At 36.9% G+C, this 18,647-nt stretch overlaps 2 protein-coding genes across 3 annotated transcripts; both read left to right on the top strand.

Moving 5' to 3' along the window:
• Nucleotides 1-4,839: 4,839 nt before the first annotated feature.
• LOC127796397 (cytochrome c oxidase copper chaperone 1-like) lies at nucleotides 4,840-7,803 on the top strand. 2 transcript variants are annotated; one of them, XM_052328523.1, is made up of 2 exons: nucleotides 4,840-4,991; nucleotides 7,183-7,803. In XM_052328523.1, exon 2 carries the CDS (start codon nucleotides 7,195-7,197, stop codon nucleotides 7,435-7,437), a length of 243 nt encoding a protein of 80 aa, XP_052184483.1. In that variant the 5' UTR covers nucleotides 4,840-4,991; nucleotides 7,183-7,194; the 3' UTR covers nucleotides 7,438-7,803. The 2 variants fall into 2 exon arrangements, with proteins under 2 accessions (XP_052184483.1, XP_052184484.1); XM_052328524.1 differs by lacking the exon at nucleotides 4,840-4,991 and adding an exon at nucleotides 5,000-5,554.
• A 1,669-nt stretch (nucleotides 7,804-9,472) lies between these two features.
• On the top strand, nucleotides 9,473-11,782 carry LOC127797842 (L-ascorbate oxidase homolog). Its single transcript, XM_052331001.1, has 2 exons — nucleotides 9,473-11,036; nucleotides 11,127-11,782. The coding sequence occupies exons 1-2, from the start codon at nucleotides 9,789-9,791 to the stop codon at nucleotides 11,547-11,549; spliced, it is 1,671 nt and encodes a 556-aa protein (XP_052186961.1). The 5' UTR covers nucleotides 9,473-9,788; the 3' UTR covers nucleotides 11,550-11,782.
• The last annotated feature ends 6,865 nt before the right edge of the window (nucleotides 11,783-18,647 follow it).

The following is an 18,647-nucleotide window of genomic DNA, read 5'->3' as shown; positions in this document are numbered from 1 at the left end:
AATAATATTTTTGGTAATACATATGTTATAAAAAAAAATTATAAATTAATCAAAAATAATTCGGTACTACAAATAGTATATTTAAGAAAAAATACTATTTTTATTAATTATCAAAACTTAATTAATATGAGTAAGTTGGCTTAACATGAGGTATCGTTGATTACACAAAACTAACAATTGGTATTAAAGGTTGATCTCATTGTTTCTATTTTTCACAATTTTAACCACCTATAGAGTATCCTAAGATGACACAAATTATTAGAGGCCAAAGCACCATAAGATCACCCTACTTTAATCGATCAAATAATGCATATTGGAAGAAAAAGGTCACTAGCTATGTGATGCAAGACCTCAATGTTTATGAAACTATAAAAGCTTTATTATATGTCCATCCCTTGTTCGTCTAACTCTTGAATGGTGATGCTGGAGACAGTATATGAGCGACTCAAAACTAATTCTGATTATTTTGTATTTTTCATTGGGTTCTATACCTATTTATAAGTATCACACAAATATAGATATGTATAGATATATCTCTTTAAAATTCAAATAAGTAAGAATTTCAATATAATTCAAATTTTAATTATTTATCCCATTATCTTGTTAAAATTCAAATGCAAATGAATTTGAAACAAACTCAAATTCTAAACACTTATCTTATCATTGGGAAACTTATCCCAGTGTAACTACAATTCTAACAATCTCCCACTTGAGTATATGGGATAATGCTCAACTCATCTATTTATACAGGATGTTAAGGGGTGCGACTTTAATGACAATGATAAGAGTACTATATCAAACAATCATCAATGCCAACATAGTACTGTTGCAAAAAGAAATAAATAAAGGTAATATCATCTATGCCTTAGATAATACTTCACATTTATCAAATGCTTCCAATCTCTCGAGAGTAACTCTAGACAACATTTGATCATCAATCGAAATTTTTGCACTCATGACCATTACATAGATGATCGTCCAAACTATGAGTTGCAAAACTTACACAATGTCGTATAAATTATCTTTTCTAAAATTCGAATCAATCCATCTATTGATTCAACTGCTTACTTAGTTATGGCTCGCCTACCTACTTTCTTACTGGTCAATTGGGTGACATGCTAAAGTAGTATAATTGAACCTCAACTTTATGAAACAATTTTATGTTAGAAAGCATATGTGAATAGGGTCTCATGCAGTGACAGAAAGAGAATAATCTTGTCACCTCCCCATAGTGGTCAAACAAGCACATGTTGTATAACATGCATGCTAGTGGAACTCCCACTAATTAAGGATGTCACACTCAAAACACCATACAGATGTCGACCCAGTCACTACATAGGCACTAGTCTAAGTTACTCAACTCATAAGTGCTCACATTCTGCTATTCTCAGGCTTAATATGGAATTCGGAATATATTCATATTCGACTTCTTCAAATAAGCCTAATCATAGCTATACTAAGGCAACAATAACGACCTTGATCCCCCTCATGTATCAAGGCACTTACATTCACTACACAAGAGTAAGTTGTCTCATCTTGTACACCACACAAGTGTCAGGGCAATCGTTCGTGTGAGAGGACCGATCCAAGCTTGGTGACATTCACGAATATGTACAACTATTTTAATGTTTTCCATATCAACAACACAATGTAATATAATGAAAACAAAAAGAAGGTAACAAATATCCATCAAAGAAGATAACAAATATCATTAGCATAAATCAATATTAATGTCGTAAACAATGATCAAATGTAGAATTCAAATTTTATGTAATCACATACGCCTCACATGAGATTCAAATACATTCTTGCTAAGTGACTTTGTCAATGGGTTAACCAACATTTCAACGTTAGGAATATAACTTAAGATCAATTCCTTATCCCTGATTAATCCTCTAATGTAGTGATATCTTCTTCTTATGTGCTTTTCTCTATCATGAAATTTGGGGTCATGTGCGAACTGCATTACAATCATGTTATCGATACAAATCTCGACAGGTTCATCAACTTGAATTGTTACCCCGAGCTTTCGAGGGAAAACACTGAACCAGGATGCATGTCTTCTAGGTTCTAAGCTAGCCACATACTCTGCTTCCATGGTCGACTGAGCAACGCAATCTTGTTTCTTACTTTGCCAAAAAATAAAGCCTCCACTAAGAGTGAAATATATGTTGATGTGGAGACATTATCATCTATATCTCCGCTAAAATCAGCATCAGTGTAACCATAATATGGACAAATGAGCCATGTTAGGGCCTTTGGTCATGTCAAGTTTCAAGTTTGAGTCAAAGGAGGAGTATTGTTTTTTGTAAAAAAATGGGAAGCAATGCATGCAGGCATGAGCCTTTGCTGCATGCGCCCAGGCCATTGGATGCTAGATTACCCCTACTAATCTTGTTGCGTATTTGTGATAGAAATTTTTGTCTCTAAGAATTTTTTTCTATTGATTTTGTGACCAATTTAGTGACAAAATTTTTTATTTTAGCAATGAATTTTTTCTGTCACTAATTAGCAATGCCTAGTTAAATGATGAATTAAAATCTATCACTAGTTCCATTGCTAAGTAATTAGCAATGAAATTTTAGGCATTAAGTGAGAAATTTTTTCGTCGTTAAAAGTTAATTTTTTTTATAATAATTTTTTTACTTAAAAAAACAACAAACCTAAATGGGATGATAAGATATTAAGCAACAAATTATCATTGGTACCTTCTCAAAAAGATAAAAGTTTAGAGTTAGAGTAAATTACATTGATTTGAAAAATTTGTAATACTTTTATAAAGGGTAATGCTAATCATAAATATAGTTATATTTATTATATTTAGTTTTTTATATTTAAATAATTTTATTAATTGATGCTAAATAGATCATATTTTGTGGATCATTTAATCAACTAGCAATATTATTTAAATGTTAAAAATAAAATTTAATAAATACGCTTAGTATGCAAATAATATATATTTATTATTATTTTTAACTATTTACCCTTTTATTTGTATTTTTTAATTAAGTTTGGAAAATTATAGCATTTTTATAAAAAATTCATTTAGAGAAATTCTATTCGCAGCCACATTTTTACTCTTCACAGTCATATTTTAATTTACCTAAAATACCTTATTTTAAAAACTCATTTTTATCCTCACAGCCACTTTCTCCCTTAGCTGATTATACGTAGACAATGCAACAAAACACACACACTAGATCCAATGCAATCGAAAACGAAAAAGTGGATGAAAATATAAGAGTAGAAGAATACATATATACACAATCACACACACACACACACACATATATATATATATATACATATATACATCGAAAGTCATGTATGCACCCAATACACAAACATACACACACGCAGATATACACACACACACACACACATATATATATATACGCACATATACATATATATATATATATACAGAGGAAGCGGCGGCCATAAGGGCAGCCATGGCCGTCGGAGGTGCGCCCCGAACCCTGGAGTTCGGGGTGATTTGACTCCCCCGAACGCTGGGGTTAGGAGAGCCTTAATGGCCTCAAACCCTAGCGTTCAGGGCCTTCAGTGCGCCCCGAACCTTGGGGTTCGGGGCGCATCTCCGACGGCCATGGCTGCCTCATGGCTGCCGCTTCCTTTGTATATATATATATATATGTGTGTGTGTGTGTCTGCAATGTATATGTGTATATATGTGTATATGTATGTATATATGTGTTTTTGATTTTGCAATTTATGAAGAGCCGTGATTGGAGAAGATGAACGATAATTTCTAATGAAGATAAACACGAATTTACCCTTACTAAATTGAAGATGAACACGAATTAAATAACTTATTTATAAATAAATAATATTATTAAATAAATATTAGGCTCTTCATTACTTTTAATCTTAATAATAATAATAAGATTAAAAGAGCACTTTAACTGCAGTTAGCAGCAAGTGCAAATTGCAAATTAAAAGTAACAAGCAAATTGCAATGAAATGTGTAATATATTATATTATATACATATAAATGGAAATTGATATGTGCTATTTCCGAATCCTAGAGTTTGGAAGCACAGGCCGTTTCCGAACCTTGGAGTTCGGAAGCGGCTTGTGCTTTCGAACTCCATGCTTTGAAGGCACTATTTGTGGTAGTGGTCGATTTGAAACTCTAGTGTTCGGAGGCTGTCATCTTCTCCAAACCTAGCCGCCACCGCTATCGCAATGGGATATGTGGGAGAAGATAATTTTGGAATATAAGTAACTGTTCAAGAATAATAAAAATGGAGTCATGCTATTTGTACAGAACATATATTACATAAATATTTATAGAAGAATCAAAATATCTATTTTGCTCCTATAATTAATGACCTAAATGCCCAAAGCATCTCTCTCTCTTGTCTCTCTCTCGCACCATCGGCCCCAGCAGCAGCAGCGACAAGCGACGGCGGCGGCAGCGGCAAGGCGGCCGAGGCGACACGATGAGGCAGCAGAGGTGACGAGGCGAGGCGGCGGAGGTTGCAATGGCAAGGCGAGGCGAGGCAAGGCAGCGGCGAGGCGAGGCGGGTGAGGTTGTAGTGGCGAGGCAAGGGGGAGAGGGAGAAGGCGATGAACAGGGATCAAAATATCGCGATATTTTGATGTCAAAATATCGCGATATATTATCTCTGTAAGCTTTCTATATAAAAGTTTATGTACAAATAGCATTTCTTATAAAAATGAATATGAAGAGTATTTATTAAATTTATTTTAGTTATGATCGTAAAGAGTAAATAGGTGGTTATGAATAGAATTTCCCATTCATTTAATTCAAAGTTACACAATTTTCCCTGCATTCGTCACTATTGACAAGTTTGCCACAGCATATAAATCGGAAGCATTCTGCAGTTAGGGTTTCCAGACCTTCCATCCTATCTCGCACAGAATCGCACATCGATTTCCCGTCTCGGCGGCTGAAAACCCAGCTTATTTGGCGAAAATCAACAATCTCTCAGATTAAGCCGTTGCTGGTAACCCCCTTTGAAGTCTTCTTTTCCTTTTTGATATTGCAACATGTTCAATTCTTAGCTGAAAAGCTGCCTTTTCTTTCTTGTTGCTTCTTTTCTCTTTTCACGGATTTGGCTCATGAACACCCAGAGTTGAATATCTAGGGTTTGCATAAGTTGGTTATTCTTTCTATCATGTTGCTTCTTTTTTTTTTGTGTGTCCTTTTCTGTGAGCAAAATCCACTGTTTGTGTGTGGTGTATAATCAGTGGATTCAGATGGGTAAAATTGTCGATCTCGTTTGTTTGGATGTTCTGTGAGCAAAACCCACTGTTTTTCTTTCCACATTTTTTATTTTGATTTTTGTTGATATTAAGACCTTATTCTCACATATGGATTGGCGCGCATTTTTGTTTTCATTTTTATTTATTTCTTTCTAATCTTAAATCCGCATGGTTACGCTCCCTTTGTTTATCTTCTCATTTTCTCGGATCTGGGTTGATCTCATATGCAAACTTTGCTTTACCATCCTTAGCAGGAGCTTCATTTTGCATTTCGTAAGTAGAGTTATTGTGTGCTCTTACCCAGGTACATTTCGAAGAATATTACATGTGTTGTTCTGCTATAATTTTTGTTCTGGTTATTTCATTCCATGGTAGATATGTTTTAGGAGCTTATTATCTGTGTTGTCTGCTGAAATTAATTGTCAACATTTTTTTGTGTGTTTATCCTTTCGTGGGTTACCCTGCAAGTTGTGTGATTAACATTATACTTTCATGACTTCATCCAACAATTCTGTCTTCAGTAATAGACCTTTTGGTTTGGCTGAAAATGAATTCAAGATGTTTATCCAATATTAAAAAAAACATCTGATCCTGGAACACTTGAATAAGCAATGTTTATATTCCAATACCACTTTAATTTTATCATAGTCCTAATAAAATAGAAACATATCAAATAATATTAAAGATTCTTAATCTTATAAAACCTAGCGATATTATTAGGATTATTTGATGTTGCTATCAGTTTCTATGTATTTGCTTTTACTTATTTTGTTTTTATTTCATCTTCTGTTAAAAAATAAAACTAAATATTGTGTTTATAAGGACATTCCAAGTGCATGAGGCTCCTCATTTTGCAAGGGTGAGGCGAGAGTCTTTTTTTGTATGTATCTCTACTTGGATTTCGCAAAGAAATATTTTTTGAAAATTTGAACCATGAACTTCTAGTCACAAATGAACAACCTTACAGGTGTATAGGCTTGCACTTGAATTATAATAACAGATTATTCTATATTAACAAAAACAAGTATTTTTCTTACAAATTTTAGACTTTATTGCCTTTTCTCCTATTTCCAACAGCTAGCTTGCGTGAATTATTGCCTGTAGTGGAGTTGGTCGGATGCAAAGTTGGGGTCATCAGCCCCAAATTTGGGTTCAACAACCCCTGATCTGGATTAAGAACAAATGTAGAGGGGAGTTGGTTGGTTGATGAAGGGATTAAATGAAAGAGTAATGGCTGGTCACTCAATGAAGAGTGTGTGGTTGGTTGGTCAATTAAGGTTGAGTTGATAAAAGAAAAAGATCTGACAGAGGGAGAGCAGGGGAGAGGGGACAAGTTGATTGATGAAAGGGGTGTAGCTAGTCATTCCCTGCAGGTTGGATTGATGACAGAGATAACTGGTTTGTTGAAGGGATGGATACAAAAATATGAACAGAAAAATAACATTTTAGTGTTTTTGTTTTTCCCCCAAAAAAATGAAAGTGGAGGTTGTTTTTACAAAAACAAATTCAGCATTTTGCAGCCTTCCCCTTTTTTCTTTTGGTTACAAGTTTGCGCTGAAGAACCTCTGCAGAAAAAAGAAAGCAAGGAGAAGGCTGCATAGAAATACAACTCCCCCTCAACCCTTACAAAGTGGGGGGTCTTATGCACTAGGGACACCTAGTTAAAACAAATACACAAAACTAAAAACAACAGTAAAGTCAAACAGATCCATTCTTTATGCAAGTGTATAAGAAGGGCATTGGGTTGGTTTTACGTTTAACTTCTATATGCAAGTTTATTTTTGAATCTGTTGTTTTGTTTCCATTTATAGGCTATCTTCAAAAGATTATTGGTTGTTTGCCTTCCTCAGGTCAGGAATGGCCATGTTGATTTTTTCACTTTCTGTTTGGTTGCTTGCCCCTTGAGGCCAATTTATCTCCTATCTTGCACAGGTACTTGTGAGAATGGGTGGGCTGCCAATTCAGAGCTCTTCTGGCGTAGCATCATCCGGGTTGCAAACAGGCAAGGGAGCCACCACAACAGCATCTGATCCAATTCCATCAAAGCCAAAAAAGAAGATTTGCTGTGCTTGCCCCGACACCAAGAGACTGAGAGATGAGTGCATTGTTGAGCATGGGGAAGCTGCATGTTCGAAATGGATTGAGGCTCACCGTAAATGCCTACGTGCTGAAGGCTTTAATGTTTGAGCATTGTGAAGATAACAAACTTGGCAGTTTTTTTTTTGTGGGGGTGGGGGGATGATACAGCTTTGTGGAATTTCAACCATTTTTTTTTTTTTGGGGGGGGGGGGGGGGGGGTGGGGGATAATGCTTAGTGTAGATGTTATCAACCCCATCGAAATATAGGAATAAGCTCAAGGAAGGAGAGCTCTTCTTCGCATCGACTATCATTTGGAAATTATATGTTTTTGGTTACTTCCTTCTGAAATGGCGAGGTGGTTGCACCAGAATTAGTAAATAACTCTTGTGAGTTCATAACTGCATTGTTATTGTTTCGTTTGTCAGTGGGTGCCACTTATTTAATCTGTTTGATTGTTTGTTTAGTTCTCTTAAGATTTGTGCCAAAATCCTTGAAATGGGCATTTTATTTGAGACGGAGGCATTATGCATTTTGTAAAAAGGTAAATTGCATCGAGATTTTATGCAATTTTAGGCCATTTTTAAAGGGTTTTTTATGTTGATTTCAAAAAAATTTGAATGTTTCTTTTGTTCTTTTATTATTATTATTATTATTTTTGTATAGAATTGAAGTCAATAGTCTAAGTAAGTTGTCTTAAATATTAGATTTGAGTTATAAAAATTGAAAGTGGCATACTTTCACAGATATTTATAGTTATTAAAAGTTTTTTCACAACTTGAGAGCAACCTTAGGGCCCCTTCAGTTATAAAGAATGTTTTTTTATTAAATTATTAAATTTCTTACTTAGCTAAAAAAAAAAAAAAAAAAACTCATTTTTTAGTTTAACTTTATATTATGAATTAGAAAATATTACTCTTTAATTTTTTTTTTTAAATAAATGCTATAACTTTTTGAAATTTAAAATGTTATGATATATTTAATTATTGTTATTACGTAATACAATAATTAATTTATAGATGTGGGTAAGACTTTAAGTCACTAGAAGATTTGTGAAAAGAAAGGAAATATCTCTCATATGAGCTTTTTGATTTTTCTTTGAGTGAAGATGTAGAAATAGTAAAGTGCAGTAGAATTAGAATTTTAAGTATATTTTAATCGGAGATATATATATATATATATTTTTAAAGAATGAAATTGATAAATAAAAAAATATCTATATTTCTCGAGATTACTTTTTTTTCTAAATTTTTAAGCGAGTAACAGAGGTAAATTTGTCTCATTGTTCGTAATTTTACAGCGTGAAAAGTGACCAAATCTAAGGGGCTTGGGATCTCTCGAAAAAGTTTCTCGCTGTAGGGAGGTTTATGGAGAGTCTCCCGAAAGGATCTTTTGGAGACACCTAGAGAGGTTCTGGAAGATGTCACTCCATCTTATCAGTAGAATCGATCCGAATAAATTTTCCATCCATGATGATCCTATGGAATTTTCGAGTGTCTCCACGTGGTCACTCAGGAGACCTTGTGACTTGAGAGACCCTTGTTGGAGAGTCTCCCGGAAGGAAACTTCCTTTCGATAGACTCTGGGATGGGCCTAGGCCACCTTTGGGCATAACTGTTAAAAATAAAATGTTAATACTAATGTCAAAGCAAATAACCATTAATACCCTCCTAATAGAAAATATGAATGTGGCCTAAGCAGCAAGAAAGATTGCCTAATTATGGTTAATGTTAATGTTGTTTATTAATTTATGTTATATAGCTCCATTCTACACCAAATTGCTGATAAAAAAAGTAATTTTGGTTTGGTTTGGTGAGGAGACCACTCCTTTATTTTTCATCATAATTATAAAGTATTTTTTATTTTAAGTGCATCTCCCTGCTACTGCTAGAACAAAATATAGTAAAAAAAATGTAAAATATAATTTATCGTGAAAAAAATAAAAATAATGCCACGATTATGTAAAAATAAAATTTTATATTATTAAGTACTTTTAAAAGAAAAGAAATAATTCCAAAAATAAAAGATCAAAAAATGAACAAAAATCTATATATGATACATTATTATTATTATTATTATAGCGAATGAAAAAACGGAACGGGAGAGATGAGCGGGAAAACTTGCTAAATAACAGAGAAAGGAAGACCGGGCCTCGCCGGAGAAAGCGACGGAGAAGCGCGAAGAGCGGGGGTGGAAGAAAGGGCAGCCCAGTAAAAATGGAGAAGCTCTTCACTATAAAAGGGCCCCCCCGCCGATGCCCATATCATCTGGAACTTAACCATTCCCTCCCCCTTCTTCTCAAATCAATAAATAAGGAAAAACACAATCATTGGATAGGTTGAGCTCCGCCACTGGCAGCGGTGGTGGGCAGGATATTATAATCACCGCAGGAGGAGGAGAAGGAGGAGGAGGAGGAGCCACCTGCCCGGCCAGCCGCCCGATCACCGGATTCCGCCGCGCCATGATGAGGAAGTCCTTGCTGGCGGCCGCCGCCACAGCGCTGCTCTGCCTCTCTCTGGCGAACGCCGAGGACCCCTACGTGTTCTACGAGTGGAAGGTGACCTATGGGACCCTCTCCCCGTTGGGCATCCCCCAGCAAGTGATTCTCATCAACGGCCAATTCCCCGGTCCCAGAATCAACTGCACGTCGAACAACAACATCGTCGTCAACGTCTTCAACCAACTCGACGAGCCGTTTCTGCTCACCTGGAATGGTATCCAGCAGAGGAAAAATTCGTGGGTCGATGGAACCCCCGGCACCATGTGCCCCATCCTGCCGGGATCCAACTTCACCTACAAGTTCCAGGTGAAGGACCAGATTGGCAGCTATTACTATTTCCCGACGACGGCCATGCACCGGGCGGCCGGCGGCGTTGGCCCCATCAGCGTTCACAGCCGTGCTCTCATCCCCGTCCCCTTCGACACACCGGCCGATGATTTCTCCGTCTTGGTCGGCGATTGGTACCTGAAGGGCCACAAAGCCCTCGCAGGTTTGTTGAACGGACCCAACCCGCTTGGGCTCCCGGACGGGATTCAGATCAACGGCAAGTCGGGCAAGGTTGGGGAGAAGATGGAGCCGTTGTTCACCATGGAAGCCGGGAAGACTTACAGGTACAGATTTTGCAATATTGGGATGAGGACTTCCATTAACGTCCGGTTCCAAGGTCATGCGATGAAGGTGGTGGAGATCGAGGGTTCCCACACCGTTCAGAACGTCTATGACTCTCTCGATGTTCACGTCGGCCAGTGCTTGTCCGTGTTGGTCACCGCCAACCAGAACCCGAAAGACTATTACCTGGTGGCGTCGAGCCGGTTCTCCAAGAAAGAGTTGATGACCGTCGGCATTGTTCGCTACGCCAACGGGAAGGGGCCGGTGTCTCTGGATCTGCCATCACCGCCACCGAAGAGCGCTGCCGGCATCGCCTGGTCGCTCAACCAGTTTCGCAGCTTCCGGTGGAACCTGACCGCCAGCGCCGCCCGGCCCAACCCCCAGGGATCCTACCACTACGGCGACATCAAGATCACCCGCACCATCAAGCTCATCAACCGGATGGCCAACAAGGACGGCAAGCTTGTCTACACCGTCAACGGCGTCTCCCACGTCCCCACTGCCACTCCGCTCAAGCTCGCCGAGTACTTCGGCGTCGCCGACAAGGTCTTCAAGTACGACATCATCAAGGACAGCCCCGATGAGGCTGAACCCGCGAAGGTGAGTCGACTTATTTATATTCATCTGAAACCCAACACTTGCATCATACCCGTCTCAAAGCCAATTTTGTTTATTCCGTGTTTGTAACAGGTGATCCTGCAACCGAACGTGTTGAACGCGACCTTCCGGAACTTCGTAGAGATCATCTTCGAGAACCACGAGAAGTCGATCCAGACATGGCACCTGGACGGCCACTCGTTCTTCGCGGTGGCGATCGAGCCGGGGAGCTGGACGCCGGAGAAGAGGAAGAACTACAACCTGGTGGACGCGGTGAGCAGGCACACGATCCAGGTTTACCATAACTCGTGGGCGGCGATCTTGACGACGCTAGACAACGCCGGAATGTGGAACCTGAGATCAGAGATGAGGGAGAGAGCGAGCAGAGGGCAGCAGCTGTACATCAGCGTGCTGTCGCCGGAGAGATCTCTCAGAGACGAATACAACATTCCGGACAACGCCGAGCTCTGCGGCATCGTGAAGGGGTTGCCAGAGCCGACGCCATACACCATCTAATTAAGCTGAACTTGCCTTGCATCTCCACGCCTCGATCGATCCTTCTTTCCGTTAATGTCTTCTCTTTATATAAAATTAAAGAAGAACAATTTGAAAGTATGAGAGAGAGAGAGAGAGGGTAGCGGGGATGATGATCGGAGCACGGCCGATGAAGCAAGTCTCAGATCACTACCTCTGTTCCAAGATATTTATTCAATCTATCTCAATTGTGTTTTCGAACAAATTTCTCTTCTTTTCTTTTCTTGGCTGCTTTCTTCCTTCCTTTGCCAAACGATACGATATTCCATCGGGACCGACCTTACTTTATTAATTTATCAGCGATTGAATTGAAGGAAGCAACCCCCGTGGGCAAAATTATCCACAGATCTTCGACATCATCATCCATATTACAATTAGCAAATTTAATAAAACTGTATATGAAATTATCTTATTTATTCGAAAATTAATTAATTAATGAAATAAAGTAGTAATAAAACTGTATAATTTTTCATTTACTGTAATTATCCACAGAGGATTTCAACTAATTATTTATTATCATAGACATGCCATTTTTAATATTTTTTTTTTTGAAAATTTTATAATAATGTCATTTTTTGGGGGAGAAAAGAAAGCATATTGAAATTTAGAGTAATATAGGAACGCTAAAATTTTATAATAATGTTATTTTGTTCGCACTGTACACGTGACAGATATTGATTGGAAAAGTATCATATTTTATAATATTTTTTTTTACTAAAAAATATCATTTTCAAGCTCCAAGAATTATGTGAGAAAGAAAACAATAAGAGATGATAGGGAGTTTCTTTTTTGCCACTGCCCAAAAAAAAAAAAAAAATGTATTTAGCCACCAACTTTAGAGATGGAGACAAAATCAAGAAAAAAATAAAAAAAAAATCTATTTTAGTAGTAGTCAAAGAAATCAAAGGAGGAATTGGAGATAAAAAAAAAAATCGTATCTAATTTGTAATATAAATCCGCCTCTCATCCCATCTTTTAAAGTAGAAAAGGCATAAAAAATAAAATAAATTTCATCTCTAAAGGCAAGAAAATCCTTCTCTACTGTTAAATAATAAATCTAAGGGAGTGTTTAATAGCATTTAGGTGAAAATGAAAGTGTTTTCCAACTTATATGGAAAACAGATTTTAACTGAAAAAAAGGTAAAAACATGCTTTAATAATTGTACCATGGAATTGAATTTCATGAAAAATACAGAATGTCAAATACCAAAAATAAAATTCAATTCCTTATATGAGACATTTTTCATATATTTTATATACTATCAAACATACCCTAATTTTAAATTAATCTCTAAACTTAAAAAGTAGTTAGAAATAGAATTTTTTTCGTCACTAAAGATAAAAAAAAATAAAAATTCAGTGTTTTAATATTAGTTTTAATAGAGACATATTCTTCCGTCTATACACAAAATAGTAATAGCAGTATAGAGATGCAATTTTTCAATCTCTAATGTGCAATTCAATATCAGACATGGAATTACAAATGGAAGTGTTTCGACTCTGAAGAAAAAAATAATTTTAACCACTCAAATAAACTAATTGCATAGTTTACTTGCTTTACCAAATTTAACCATCATTTTATTTAAAAAAAAAAGAGAATAATTAAATACTAAAATATCCTCACACACTTTAAACCCACAAGACTATGAAAATACCAAAATACTCTCACTCACATTCAACCCCACAAACCATTCACACCTTCTCTCCAATCCCGATAGCAACTAAACTTGATAGCATTTGTCTCCAATCCCGATAGCAACCGATCGTCGGGCCACATCGTGGAATGAAGGCTGATGGTCGGGCTTCGTAAGGGGCTTCGTTGGGGTCAAGGATGAAGTTCGATGGTAAGGCTTACTACAAGAAATTTTAAATTTAGAGACGAATTTTGTGACAAGAACATACCCGTCGCAAATTAGTGACGGATTTAGTGACAGACAACCACACTAAAAAATTTAAGGTTAGTTTTATATAAAATTTAAGATTTAGTGACGGGGATGTGAGCCTCGTCACTAAATTTGCTGTTTAGTGATGGGGCAGTCAGCCCTGTCACAAATTTAGTGACAGGGCAATTAGCCCCCGTCACAGATTTAGTGACGGGTTGTCAACCCCATCACAAATTTAGTGACAAGGCTAACAACCCCGTTACTAAACTCGTTGTTTAGTGACGAGGTGTCAGCCCCCGTCACAGGTTTAGTGACGGGCTGTTAGCCCCCGTCACAGATTTATTGACGGGCTGTCAGCCCCTGTCACAAATTTAGTAACGAGGATGTCAGCCCCCGTCACAGATTTAGTGACGAGCTGTCAGCTTCGTCACTAAATTCACTAAAAATATCAATATGAAGAAATAGGCAAAGTTGTAGACTTGAAGAACAAACAATGGTGCTGGAATAAAGAGAGATAATAAACAATGAAAGCAAAAATAAGGATAGTTCAAACCTGATTTAGAGCCAAAGCTCTGATACCAAATGATGTGAACCCCATGAAGGAAGGTGAGACCCGACGATCAAAAATGGTTCTTTTGCCAAGGATCGTTCTAAAACAGATTCATAATAAAGAAAACAAAAGACCTTGACCCGTTATCTATAAAGAGATAAGAACCAAAGGTATAAGAAGGTAGGGTTAACGCCACACTCAAGATAGATGAGAAGAGTTGTGAGTGATAAGTCAAGGATGAACGTTACAAGATAAAATCTTGATAAGTTCAAAGTAGTTCGTTGAAGAACCAAAGAGAAAACTCTCACTAATAATATTGTCCAAAAACTAAATTCCTCTCTAGTTACATTGGCTTATATAGCCAATCACCAATCCTAAACTAGAAGGAAATAAATCAAATCCTAGGTATAGTAGGAATTGATTACAAGAAGGAAATAACATAATCTGATAATAAAGAAACAAGAATTATTTAAAATAGAAAAGATTTAAAAACAAAGTAGGAAATAAGGAAAGTGATCAAATATTCAACCATTCCTTTTTATGTGCCTGGATCTTATCAATCAATCATCCCCCGAATCTTGCAATCTTGTCAATCAATCAATCAATCAACTCCAAATCTTGCAATCTTGTCAATCAATCAACCAATCAATCAATCAACCCCAAATCTTGCAATCTTGTCAATCAATCAACCCCAAATCTTGCAATCTTGTAAATCTTCTCAATCATTCAATCTATCAACCCCAAATCTTGTTATTGGGCCTCCATGAATGCTCAACAGATATTGGGCCTCCATTAATGCTTTCATTGGGCCTCCATTAATGCTCAACAGATATTGGGCCTCCATTAATGCTTTAATTGGGCCTCCATGAATGCTCAACAGATATTGGGCCTCCATTAATGCTCAACAGATCTTGTGAGACTTTAGCAACCTAATTCACATCAGTTATAAGAAAGATAACACCAATATCTTGCATAAACTACACTATAATCAAGAAATGCATCATTCCTTAGGAAATATAGGATGAATCAAAACCCTATTGAGGCTTTTGAATAAAATACATCAAGTATTTAAGGACATCAACAAGATTAAACATGGTGACAGAGGCAAGAATTATCTTCTCAATCATAACAAAATTTCAGATTTTAGATAAAAATTAAGGAGGCTATAACTAGCTCAAATCATAACTAATTAATTCAATTCATATACCGAATCAAATTCTATGATGTATAGTTTATAGAGCAACAAACGGGTTGAAAATCAAATATAATCAAATAAGGTTATTCCCCGAAAATCGAAGCATGACAGATTGTGCACTATAGTGACTTATGAAATTTCCTAGTAGAGTTTAACAAGGCCACTGCAGGTTCAATTCGAAGCAAATGATTCAAGCCATATATAAAAACAAAGCTAATCGAGTCTAGTTTACCCATAAACAAACAAATCTCGAATCAAATATAATCACAGAAAGTTATACCCTAAAAACCAAAGTAATGTCAGATTATCCAAAAATAGAGCAAAAAAATATAGATTTTACGCAATGATTCATTGGGCTATTACATGTTCAAATCTTAGTCAAATAATTCGATTCATATGACTAAAATAAAGTTTATGATGTCTAGCTTTTGGATCAAAAAGTGAATTTTGATTTGGATATAACGACAAGAAGTTATAGCCCAAGGAGTTCAGCAAGGTCAAAATTCAAAAATCTGCTATAAAATAAAGAAGAGAAGCAAGAACTTGCCTTAGGTGGTTTGGACAGCTTAACCGACAATTATAACTATAGATCTGTAATTCCTCACTGCCAAAAGCTTCAAGACTGAGGTTAAAAGAAGAAAGATAGAAGGAGAACAAGAGGAGTTGACTCAATGGAAGAAAAATAAAGAAGAAACAAAAGGGGAAGAAGTGATTCTTGTAGCTTCCACATTCTTCCTCTTATTTTATTTTTTTTTTGTTCCAAGTTTGCCCCTAAATATTTGCAACAAATCCCCCACATGTCCTTTCTATAATTCCTTTAAATAAACAGGAATTATATATAATTTATTTCTTTATTTATTTTCCTTTTAAATGCCACATAATTCACACACACAATTTAACTTTCCCATATGCACTTCATTTCATTTAAATTTAACGCTAAACATATCCTGTTATTTATTTTTGAAATTAGACTAATTTATGCTAAGGCATAACACACATAAAAATAACACCAAAATAATTTAAACCTTTAATCCATCATTATATAGAAGATGTTAAATCATGCTCGCAACACTTGTAAAATGTTCAAGCTGGCGTTGCAAGTCATTGGACATCGATACGAGTATATAATTTCAGGCTCTCATATCTTGTTCTTTCAATATCTCCCAACTGATACTCTCATCCTCAATCACACCCTAAGGAATATCAATAAGTGGGGCATAGGACAAGACATCATCTATTCTTTTCATATTGAGCACAATTTTTAAATTACGAAGCCAGTCAGGAAAATTAGGACTAGTGAACCTATTGGTTTCTAGAATACGTGACAACGGATTTAGTCCTACCATTTTATCTATAAAAATTAAATAAATATATTAGCTTGTATCTTTGCAAAACACTATTTGTTAAGGACTTTAAACTAATGGGTACTCTTACTAATTATTCGAATCCTACACTTCCCAAGAAGAAAACGTGATCCTTATTCAGAATCCAATAGCAAGTGCTCGAATTCTCTTTTATAAGAATAACCCTTATGTTATAGTTTTTTGGAATACTCTCATAATTGAATGGACAACACTTGCCATCACATCATATATGGAGCTCGACCTTCGGCTTCTAACCCACCATAAACCTCACATTATAGTTTTTTGGCCTAGTGGACTAATTAAATCCCATCCATTATCTGGCTAATTAGATCACATTATAGTTTTTTGGTTAGGTGAGACCCATTGAACACCGCCCCATCTCATGGTTAATAGGAGAAATCAAACAATCTTTCATGAAATGCACCCTCATATTTTAATTATTGGATACACCCAATTAGACTAATGAACCCTTTCGACAGCGAAAAGTCACGATGAATCAGATTCGCTGCTTAAATCTAATATTGGTTGCACATGGGAAGATTTTAGGGCTTCTATTTGAAAATGCTCATCATACATCATTCATTCCACCATACAACCATTGCATAATAAAATGAACAATAAACAAACCAGAATGACCATAGGCTTGTGCACGGAATAAACCCGAGCCTCTAGAGTTTAAACCATACCACACATTAACTCCTTGACGAACTGCTTGCTTCACCGCTTCTTGCTGCCATCAACTCTTTGATGTTGTCTTCAAATTACACCTTTTGTAAAATAAAGACTAAAAGAAGGTAATCGAGGCTTATGCCTCAATGCATACCCGAATGAGTAAACAATTACAAATTAAACTAAATCAATCAAAGCCTTGTAACATTCATTCATTCAAACCAAGCCCATGCTCATCCTAAACATACAAATGTTTCCGCTGTTGTTTCAAAACAATTTTGAAAAACATGTATCTTCCATATGTCAAATAGTACAACCAAGCATCCAAACATGCATATCTAAATTTGATGAGGGAAATGCCTTTGGGTTCATAATTACTCCTATACCCCGGGAATACAGCCAGCAACAGCAAAGACACGTGTCCGCCAAGAAGCCAATCCAGGGTCGCCATTTAGTCTAAGTTTGGGAGGGACACGTGGAAGATACGTCTCAACAAACCGACTAGCCTTTTACTCAACAAAGATTCCCCAGATTCCTCAGCTTCAATCATCGTTTCGAAGATCATGGAGGTAGGGATTATCCTGAACCCCTCGAAAATGATTACCATATCCATACTATCAAGATCATGGCTCCGCAAAAGACGGGATCTGATCCCGGATGTTCGAAAAGGGAATTATTATCTTGACAAGAGGATAAAAAAGGGCAACAAAGATGAGTAAAGGGAATTTTCTCTCTTTTCCTTAAGTCTCCGATTACATACATTAAGCATTGATAACCCGGTGAACTGACTAGAACGTTAGAATGATCACAGGGGAGCGAATCCCCAACTCCAGTTTGTAGGTACTTGGTCCAAAACAGAAGAGGGTGATCAGCTCTACTTCATCATCATTTCATACCCACTATGGGGTCGAGGCATTTTCTTTCTATCTCTCTAGTACACTCTTTCCTAACGTTCAATATCCCTTCGTTTTTATGGCAATAAGAAGGCACTAATCTCAGGTGGGTGGCGGTAACTCTGCCCCAGAACCGAGTCAGAACAATCTTTCGAGGAGCTAGCATGGGAGGGAATGTAGCCCGAATAATCCTCCTCCCTTGCCTGATCGGATTGCACTTTTGGAGAATCAGGTCTAGTGTCTAACGGAGTTTCTCATTGGCTTCCTGGACCATCAGCACTAGTAAGCCCATTATTCTCAAGTGTGGGGAAGGCAAAAGCCTCCTCCAGAGGAAGGATCTTGCCAGCGCAAGGTGAAGCCTAGAGGACGGGGACCAGGAGATGGACACAGGGAAGCCGAAGAATCTTCTAGTATGTCGCACGCGCAACAGCAAGAAAGGAGGCTACATCAGCTGGAAAAGGAGATTGCAGTATTAAATCTGAAGCAGAGAGAGTCCTGTGGGACAGTTATGAACTAGCCTCTTAGC

This window comes from Diospyros lotus, chromosome 3, assembly GCF_014633365.1.
Source record: "Diospyros lotus cultivar Yz01 chromosome 3, ASM1463336v1, whole genome shotgun sequence".
Classification (NCBI taxonomy): Eukaryota; Viridiplantae; Streptophyta; class Magnoliopsida; order Ericales; family Ebenaceae; genus Diospyros; species Diospyros lotus.
This window is presented reverse-complemented; position numbering and strand designations above follow the sequence as displayed.

What these genes read in the sequence shown, in the direction of transcription:
- LOC127796397 (XM_052328523.1), top strand. Translation starts at nt 7,195, where the DNA reads ATGGGTGGGCTGCCAATTCAGAGCTCTTCTGGCGTAGCATCATCCGGG.
- LOC127797842 (XM_052331001.1), top strand. Translation starts at nt 9,789, where the DNA reads ATGATGAGGAAGTCCTTGCTGGCGGCCGCCGCCACAGCGCTGCTCTGC. An exon ending in ATGAGGCTGAACCCGCGAAG is followed by an intron (nt 11,037 to 11,126) that starts GTGAGTCGACTT and finishes TGTTTGTAACAG; the next exon opens with GTGATCCTGCAACCGAACGT.